The sequence below is a fragment of the Salvia miltiorrhiza genome, chromosome 2 (assembly GCF_028751815.1).
Source record: "Salvia miltiorrhiza cultivar Shanhuang (shh) chromosome 2, IMPLAD_Smil_shh, whole genome shotgun sequence".
NCBI lineage: Eukaryota > Viridiplantae > Streptophyta > Magnoliopsida > Lamiales > Lamiaceae > Salvia > Salvia miltiorrhiza.
The window spans coordinates 66,585,957-66,595,514 of NC_080388.1; the positions used below are offsets into that span (position 1 = coordinate 66,585,957).

At 40.5% G+C, this 9,558-nt stretch overlaps 2 protein-coding genes across 3 annotated transcripts; one reads left to right on the top strand and one right to left on the bottom strand.

Moving 5' to 3' along the window:
* Nucleotides 1–263: 263 nt before the first annotated feature.
* LOC131013177 (hexokinase-2) lies at nucleotides 264–3,914 on the top strand. Its single transcript, XM_057941228.1, has 9 exons — nucleotides 264–926; nucleotides 1,606–1,756; nucleotides 1,831–2,013; nucleotides 2,089–2,163; nucleotides 2,283–2,438; nucleotides 2,522–2,620; nucleotides 2,706–2,836; nucleotides 3,233–3,314; nucleotides 3,421–3,914. The coding sequence occupies exons 1-9, from the start codon at nucleotides 655–657 to the stop codon at nucleotides 3,760–3,762; spliced, it is 1,491 nt and encodes a 496-aa protein (XP_057797211.1). The 5' UTR covers nucleotides 264–654; the 3' UTR covers nucleotides 3,763–3,914.
* Nucleotides 3,915–4,821: 907 nt separating this feature from the next.
* LOC131013182 (auxin-responsive protein IAA18-like) lies at nucleotides 4,822–7,160 on the bottom strand. 2 transcript variants are annotated; one of them, XM_057941235.1, is made up of 6 exons: nucleotides 6,893–7,160; nucleotides 6,355–6,802; nucleotides 5,686–5,960; nucleotides 5,436–5,568; nucleotides 5,173–5,237; nucleotides 4,822–5,097 (listed from the first exon to the last, which is right to left on the bottom strand). In XM_057941235.1, exons 2-6 carry the CDS (start codon nucleotides 6,756–6,758, stop codon nucleotides 5,048–5,050), a joined length of 927 nt encoding a protein of 308 aa, XP_057797218.1. In that variant the 5' UTR covers nucleotides 6,759–6,802; nucleotides 6,893–7,160; the 3' UTR covers nucleotides 4,822–5,047. The 2 variants fall into 2 exon arrangements, with proteins under 2 accessions (XP_057797218.1, XP_057797219.1); XM_057941236.1 differs by having other exon boundaries at nucleotides 6,355–6,799; nucleotides 6,893–7,159.
* Nucleotides 7,161–9,558: the final 2,398 nt, after the last annotated feature.

A 9,558-nucleotide genomic window follows, 5' to 3' on the forward strand; every position in this document is an offset into this window, starting at 1 on the left:
ATCAAAGCTCGGTGGGACGGATGGAGTATTTGATGCGAGAATTAAGAAAATAGTGTTTTGTGTATAAGTGAAAAAAATAAAAATATGAATAAAAGGTAAAATTTTTGTAAATAAAAAAATATTTCAAGATAAAAAAGAAAATATCTCGAGATAGATGAGAGGGAGAGATTAGATTACAATAATACTGCGAAGACTAATTTTATACTCGTGTGTACTATTTACATGCAATTTAAATTAAGAACAATATACGATATAGATAACATCAAAATTTCCAAATCCTTTTACAATAAGGAATCAAATTTGATAAATGCAAGAAAATCAGCAAAAATAAGGAAAAAAATAAAAAACGTGAAGATCTCCAAAAATAGGGAGCAAAGCTTCAATGGCGGAGTTTCCACCTCGACACTTGAAAGTAAAGAAAACCCAACCCACTCAACTCAACAAACCATCCACAATAAACACTTTCTTTCCATTCTTTCTCGTTCCAGAATAAAACCCAATTACTCTATTTTCCCGTGATTTGACTATTTCCCAACTCTTTTCATTTTTCCACCATTTCTTTAATTCCTTCATTTCTTGGTTCTTGCACCACAAAACTACTCCAAACGTTTAATCTTTATTCCTAATCCGGTTATTGTTGGAGTGAGATCAAAGATGGGGAAGGTGGCGGTCGGGGTGGCAGTGATCGGGACCGCTGCGGTGGTGGCCGCGGCGGCACTGGTGGTGCGGCAGCGGATGAGGAGTTCTGGGAGGTGGGCCCGGACGAGGGCGTTGGTGAAGGAGTTTGAGGAGAAATGTGGGACCCCCGAGGCCAAATTGAAGCAGGTTGCAGATGCGATGACTGTGGAAATGCATGCGGGTTTGGCATCTGAGGGTGGCAGCAAGCTCAAGATGCTCATCAGTTTTGTTGATAATCTACCCACTGGGTATAATCTCTCTCTCTCTCTCTCTCTCTCTCTCTCTCTCCTTCCGTGTGTGTGTGTTTGAGAATGAGTTTGAATCTTTTCTTTATTATGTGTGTCTTGATGTAGATGGATTCGGGTACTGTTTTTGGATGGAGTTTGTAGTAATGTTTTTTGTTGCTTATTTTGAGTGGAGAATTTGTAAGTTTGTTGGCAATTCGATAATTCTTGATGCGGATGGAGAATTTGTAAATTCTGTTTTTTTGTGAATGTGGAGCACCTTGTCTGTTGTGTTGTTTTTCTTGTTTGTTTTGAGTGAAAACTTTGTGAGTTGAGATTCTTGGCAGTTGAGATGATTATTGATGTGCTCTATCGCGTAGATTATAAGCAAAAACTAGCTTTTTCTAGGTTGTTTAGTCTGATCATGAATGATCCTAAGGGAGATTGGTACAAATAAGTCTATCCAACGAGGAATGGCCAGTTAAGGAGCCATTGGTATACGATTCCTTACCCTCTCGAAAGTATTGATCGAAAGTGATGTATTATAGTACTTGTTCCATGAAAATGGTGATGAAGGATTGGACATTCTTGTCTAAGATCTTCTTTTGGCAAAGAGCTGTAAACATCAATTCAAATTTCTTTTGAGTTTGTTTTGTATTTGTTTGGTTTGTGGGTGATGTGCCTTCGCTTTTCTCTATACTAGTGATGAGGAAGGAGTCTTTTATGCACTAGATCTCGGTGGGACAAACTTCCGTGTATTGCGTGTTGAACTAGGAGGCAGAGAACGCGGCGTTGTCCATCAGGAATTTGCCGAGGCATCAATCCCCCCAGCTCTGATGAGTGGGAGCTCGGATGTGAGAAATTACTTATTGTTCCTGTTGTTGGCCAGTTTTAACGACATTATTGAATTCCCAACCCGCTATTTCAGGCACTTTTTGATTACATCGCGGACAAGCTTGCTGAATTTGTGGCTGACGAAGAACGGATATACGAACAACCTGCTGGGAAGGAGAGGGAATTGGGTTTCACTTTCTCGTTCCCGGTGATGCAAACTTCGATAAATTCTGGAACTCTGATTAGGTGGACGAAAGGATTCTCTATTGATGACACGGTATTGCTTCATCTCGAGCACATTTACGCGTTTACTTTTTGTTCGTTCATTAGTTATTTCCATTGATCATTGTAGGTCGGCCAAGACGTGGTGGCTGAAGTAACAAAAGCCTTGAAAAGAAAGGGTGTTGATATGCGAGTGGCAGCTTTGGTGCGTTTGTTTTTTTGGTTCCAGGAGGAGTTTGTAGAGAGAATATCACTGTTGAGTATCATATATCCTCAAATGTTCGTTTCAGATACTTATGTTTTCGTTTGTGTTGTTCATGCCAGGTTAATGATACGATTGGAACATTAGCAGGAGGAAGACATGCTGACCCGGATGTTTCTATTGCTGTTATATTGGGTACTGGAACGAATGCTGCATATGTCGAACGTGCTCAAGCCATTCCAAAATGGCATGGCCCTTTGCCTAAGTCCGGAGAAATGGTTAGCAAATTCTCTTCCGCTCTTAAGATATTAATGTGATCGGTCAAAAGAATTGTTCAAGACTCGAATCTTACACAACTCAGGTTATAAACATGGAGTGGGGCAACTTCAGATCGTCACATCTTCCATTGACGGAGTACGACATTGCAATGGATGCTGAAAGCCTGAATCCGGGTGAACAGGTAGGAGTGACGCGTATAGGTCTTATTCGATTATTTGACTGCATAACTCCATTATTTGTTATGCTGTGTTAATTTATGCATGCAGATATTTGAGAAGCTAATTTCTGGGATGTACTTGGGAGAAATTTTACGCCGAGTTTTACTTAGGTTGGCTGAAGAAGCTTCCTTTTTTGGTGATGAAGTTCCGGCCAAACTGAAGATTCCATTCGTTTTGAGGTATTTCCATGAAGAAACAAGTTTATATAATCAGTTCGGTTTTTAACACGATGATTTGATCCCTTCTTTCTATCATACTTTATTATGCGACATTTCATAGTATTTCTGACCTAAAAACTTGAATTTGGTAGGTACATGAGTATCATATTACATGATTGATGTGTTCTATTTACATTTGAAACTGCAAACAAAGAAAGTAGTCGACGTATATGTACAATGTCTAACGAAAGCTCATCTTCTATGTATATATGGATCAAAAACTTAAATTATAATGAAATAAAAAAAGTTGTTCTTTTGTGGCCAGATACTGTTACTCTGCTGGCTTATTATGTAGAATTTGTGTTTAGTGGTACGAAATTTGAAAAACGTAGGCTTGATTTTGGATCCTATACGCAGGACTCCTGAGATGTCAGCTATGCATCAGGATACGTCGTCTGATCTGAAGGTGGTGGATGACAAACTGAAGAGTATACTGGAGGTACAGTGTGTTTCCATGCTTTTCTGTGCTCGTTGTCGTTGGAACGTGTTATAAGCGAGCATGATTATACATATGACAATGTTATCTGGTCCCTGTGTTTACTCAGATATCTCATACCTCCCTGAAGAAGAGGCGGGTGGTGATCGAGCTGTGCAACATAATCGCAACACGTGGGGCCCGCCTGGCAGCGGCGGGCATCTTGGGGATATTGAAGAAAGTGGGGAAGGACACTGCTAAGGAGCATGGGGAGAAGATTACGATAGCCATGGATGGTGGCTTGTATGAGCACTATTCAGAGTACAGCAAGTGCTTGGAGAACACGGTGTTTGAGCTGCTCGGGGATGCTACCGGATCGAGCATTGTGTTCGAGCACTTCAACGATGGGTCCGGCATCGGGGCCGCCCTCCTTGCTGCTTCCCATTCGCTTTATCTCGAAGACACGTCGTGAGAATTGTCCCGCGCTTTCTCCCTTTTCTTTCGTTGCACTATTTTGATAGAGAACTCTTAGTTCTCTTGCGATGAGGATTGTTCCATTTGTCTCTCGACTTAATATTTTTTTGCAGAAATACGTGGAGAAATAAAGCAGTCTTAAATTTCAAATGCTTTTCGCATGAATCTCGTCACGTTAAGGATAAATATATTTTCTATAATGTTTTAATGTCCAATAAATTGCAAATTATTCAACCTACAATATTTACACAATTATGTCATAATCTGATATTTTTCACACTCGAATTCTTACGTGGCACGCTGTAACTTTTGGCCCGTGCCGAAAATACTTCCTTTCGTCTCTAAATAAGTGTTCGCGAATGTCACGTGAGCATTGTACTTCAGTGCACCGTGGTACTCATCTTTTTCGTAAAATTCAGTTATTTTAGATATTGTGTATCAACAAAGTGTGTAAATTTTCTCTGATTAGCTTTAATCATTTTTATAATATTCGAATTAAAATAGAAAGGGTTTTCATTATTTTTCTACTGTAAAATTTTAAAATAAGACATTTATTAAAGAAACATTTTATTTCTTAATGAAATGCTTAATTAGAAAAGAATGAAGTATTTCCGCATTGCACTCGGACGTGCCACGTGAAATTTCATGTCGGAATATCATATATGGACATAACTATGAATTTATAATTTATAAACATTGGACCATTGGAAAACGCTCGAAGATGCAACATAAACGAATATTTTGCCCTAACAAGAATAAAGTATTTTTTTTGTTTTATTTTGGGTTCAATAAATCATTTCTTTTTTCTTGAAACATAATGAAAAAAATATTCGAACAACTATCTTTCTCTCATTTTCACTCCAATTTGCGATAATTCTTTTTTTTTTTTTTGCCTTATTTCCTATTTAAAATATGGGCAAAGGATGAAGTAACCTTTTATTTTCCACCTGAAAGAATATGAGTATAAAACAAGGAGACTGCTAAAAATTTTCCATCTTTTTTTTATCCCTCATTTTTTAATCACGTCAAGATTCAAGAAACAGAAACAGCAAGTAAATACAGAAATTTGCAGTTAAAATCAGGACAAGAAAACATTGCAATTACATATGCTTCAACAGTCTCTCTCTACAGAAATTCAAGAAAAGCTAGGATTTTCAACAACATAAACAAAGTTTATGGTACACTTGATCCCTGCAAACAAGCATGGAATTCAAACAAACTGCCCCTTTTCTCCATTGTCTGATCTTGATAGCAGATATGAATCATACCCTAATTTCTTGGCTTCATTTCTGCGAAGCATCCAGCGCCATATGTTTCCTCTGTTTGCCTCCTCCTGCAAGACACAAACGGGGGTCAAATCATTTTCCAGATTGCCATCACACGAACTCAGTGAGAGAGCTGAACTCACGCGACAACGTAGGGAGTTCTGAGCTTTTCAAGACACGCAGCCTCTTGACAGTCGAGACGAACATGCTGCAAGATTCAAGGATGAGTGAGCGAGGTTAAGGAAGAGCAGTTATATAATGCAAGTGGTAGATAACTATTTTTGTCTTGTTACATTGCAATGACGAATGCAACATACTGATGGAGTGAAAAACACTGAGATGAAATGAATAAATCACAAAAGAGCAAACAAAGGAATCAGATCCATAGAGGGATAAAGATGCTTACTGCCAAGGGACATCTCCAACAAGCATCCTGTCCCCTTCATTATCCTCATACACAAAGGTATATTCCCGATTCCCATCGAGCAAGCCCCCGATCACCTTCCCTCCATCGCTCTCGACTCCCCCATCACCTTGAGCTACACAAAGCAATCAAGAAAACAACATGTGAAAATGAGTTTCTGCAAATTAACACCAAAAGGGGACCAAGTCGAACTTCAAAATTCTCATAAAAGTTTGATATAGCTAAGGCTCACCGGCAAGAAGGCCTCTAAAGAGCTCATCAACAGCAAATGAGAGCTTCTCATAGCTATCATAGGCTTTGAGATCCACTTTCCTTCCTATAGGAATACCATCCATGTTTATCTTCACAAACATGGTTTTCGCGCAGTTTTCTTTAGGTTTCGAATTTGCACTTTTGTTCTCAACCACATCTCCCAGCTCTGAGGACAATTTAGAAGAACCACCACTTGCTAGATTCTTTCGAAAAGATCGGATAGGCGGCCATCCCACCACTGGTGCAGGTGCAGTCCTATAGTTTTTTGTAGCGATTAAGGTTTATTTTCAAGAATAGGTAATAATAATCTTCAACTTTGCCTAATTGCATTATCAAAACTATGGAATTGCATATGCATAGAAACAAACAGCCTAATTTCCAACTAAATCTAAAAATTCCAAGAATGGATCACAAGATGTAATAAACAAGATAAGAGATTCATGTGACAAGCAATAAACAACAGAGGTCTGTACCACAAAACATAAAAAATACACAAATGCTGATTCTTACATAAAACAGATATGAAACAACCTATACTATGTGAAACAGAACCCTGGACCACAAGCACGAAATGAAACAATGTTAAAAACAACAGACAAAAAATATATATAAAAAAAATACTCCTATGCAACAAGTAAAGCTGAATCACCTTTTCTGAGCACTGTTGTTGGGCACAGCTAGATTTGCAGGTGAAAATGTCTTCTTTTCTGGATTTTTCAAATCTGGTGCTGCTCTATTGCTACAGGGCTGTGACTGAAGGTGGAGAAAATGAGAAGATGCTTGCTGCTGCTGCCATGGAGATTTAAAGACAGGATTTTGAGCACAAGGGTTGTCTGAAAAATGTCCAAATCCTGAGGAATTTTTGCTGTTTTTGTTGTTGTTGTTGTTGGTCGTCCAATCTTCACCTGGTGGAGCAAGCCTTAGTTCAAGCTTCTTCTCTTCTGAAAACCCATGGAGCTTTTCATCTGAGATTCTAGCATGCAATTCTCTCTCTTTCATGACCAAATCAAGAAACTGGTGACACCCTTCATCTTTTCTTGAATAGCCCTCCATTTATTTTTCGATGAAAATAATGATTTCACTAAGAATGTTTTCTGCTGCAAGAGTAAGCAGAGGATACATATGCATATATCAAGAGACTGAAGTTTGAAACCAAAATAAAAAAGTGATCTTTATCAAAATCTTACCTTGAAATGCTTAGCCTGAACTTAGACTTCCAAAAACGCACATTCTTGAATTAAACGTTGCAAAAGGCCGACAAATCTTGTCCGAGAAAAGGAAAAGAATCAAGAACTGGAGATGCAAGAGAAGTTTTAATGAAGAGAGAGAGATAATGAGCTATTTTTAAGGCTGAATATTTCGGCACACGATTAGAATGAGTTATCTCTGTCTCCTCTCTCTCTCATAAATATAAGACTCTCTCTCTCTCTCCTTGTTTTTGTCTTTTCAATCTTTTTTTTTGAAACAAGGGCTAAAATTAAGATAAATCCCGATGAAGAATATCTGAAAGCCAGCTCGGGAAAGCTGACCACCAAATCGTTACATCATCAGTAAAACAAGCGAAATTCGCAAGGCTATGGGCCGCCCCATTAGCCTCTCTCCGAACATGTCGGAAGTCAACAACACAGTGCTCCTTTGCATGAGCGAACACCTCGAACATGTCTTCACACAAAGAATCCAAACTCGTCTTCTCCTCTTTAACCACATGCACTGCAAGGATTGAATCCGAAAACACAATCATGGGGCCAAGATCGTGTTGAAGGTTGAAACCGATACCTAGCAGCAGCGCGTGAAGTTCTCCCATGAGAATAGTATGGGTCTGCCCGATTCTTTGTGCCACCGCTGCGACAGGAGTCCCTCTGTGATCTCGAAAGATAAAACCAGCTCCCGTGCGGAGGCCATTCTCGTGGATAGAGATATCCACATCCATTCTAAGAACACCAAGCCGCGGAGGAATCCAAGAAACTGAGCCTTCCTTGGGCAGGATCTGTTGCTGCACCGAAACACGAGCACGTGTCTCCTGAAATTGAACCAAAAACCTGCTACAGCTTGCGAAGAAATCCGGATCTGCAATGGGGGTGTTCCCGTGCTTGGCATCACAAAGTCTCCTCCAAATCCACCATAAACAAATTGCAAAAAGGTCCACCTCCTCCGCATCATAGCTCGCCCAAAACTTCCTGCAAACTTCTACAAAAGGAAGAGATCTCATCTCCTTAATGAAACTCCACCAGGGAGTTTGGCTCCACAAACTTTTGACGGTCCTGCAAAAAAGAAGACAATGGGCAGTTTCGCCCCACTCTTTATGACACCAAGAGCAAAGACCGTGAGTAGGGATGTGGTGACGTCGCAAATTAACATCCGTTGCAATCCAGTTGTGGATGGCTCTCCATAAAAAAATCTTCACTTTAGGCGGCACATTAGCATTCCAGATATAAGAAAAAGATTTGTCTCGAGGGCGAGAGGAGAGGTTGGGATTCGGCTTATAGAATCCAGTGGCTGCTAAATAACCCGTCTTAACAGTATATCTCCCTTTTTCATCAAACACCCAGAATCTAGAATCACAAGTATTATTTTCAGGGATGTTCAAACTCTCAATAGCCTCCACCTCATGGGGGTAGAAGGCAGCCTCAACCTTCAAGTGATTCCAAGTGCCCTCCTCAGAAATGAAACTTGAAACCCTGGTTTCTCCATCATCCCGGGGCCTCGCCAATGCCACACCACTACAATTCCCCGGGATCCAAGCATCTGTAAAAGCTCGAATATGTTCACCTGTTCCGACCTTCCATCGTAAACCTTCCTTGAGAAGTTCTTTACCCCAACAAATTGATCTCCACGAGTAAGAGGCATTAGAATTAGGAGTTGCATGCAAAAGGTTACCGTCCCTAAAATACCGTCCTCCCAAAACACGCGCGACCAAAGAATCCGGGAATTTTTCAAGGCGCCAAGCCTGTTTGGCTAAGAGGGCCTTGTTAAAATCCCCCAGAAGTCTAAAGCCCATGCCGCCTTCAGACTTCGGTCGACAGAGGGAGGCCCAGGAGGTCCAGTGCATACGTTTTGAGTCCTCCGATTCTCCCCACCAAAAGTTGGCACAAGCCTTTTGAACATCACAGCAAATACCATCTGGAACTTTAAAACAGCTCATAGTGTAAGTAGGGATTGCTTGAATAACAGATTTAAGGAGTACCTCTTTGCCCCCAGCCGAAAATAGTTTGTTATGCCATGAGCTCAATTTTTTGCAGACCCTCTCTCGGATGTAATCAAACTGGAGTTTTTTTTTCCGAATAATAAAAGTAGGCAGCCCAAGATACACGGCATGACCCTGCGTTTCTTGAATCCCCAAAGAAAGAACCACATCTTTGATATCTTGGCGATTAGTACAAGGGCTAAAACTGACGGCAGATTTTTCGAGGTTCACCACTTGGCCCGAAGCAATGGAGTATTTTTCCAAGATCTCACAGATAGCTTTAGCACCATTTTCTTTAGCCTTGAAGAACAAGAGACTGTCATCCGCAAAGAAGAGGTGGGAAACAGTTGGGCTAGTTTTCGCCACATGGAGACCAACAAAAAACTTCTCCCTTTCGTATTCTTGAAGCATAGCAGAGAGGCCTTGTGCACACAGTACAAAAAGAAAAGGAGAGAGAGGACAGCCCTGGCGAATGCCTCTAGAAGGAGAAACGGAGCCGAACACCTTACTGTTAATCACAAAAGAGAATTCCACCGTGGAGATACAGTCCATAATCACCCTAGTCATCAAATCCGGGAAGCCCATCGCCTCCATGATCTTGTGTAAAAAACCCCATTCAACCCGATCGTACGCTTTGCTCATATCAAGTTTTGCCGCAGCGAACCCTTG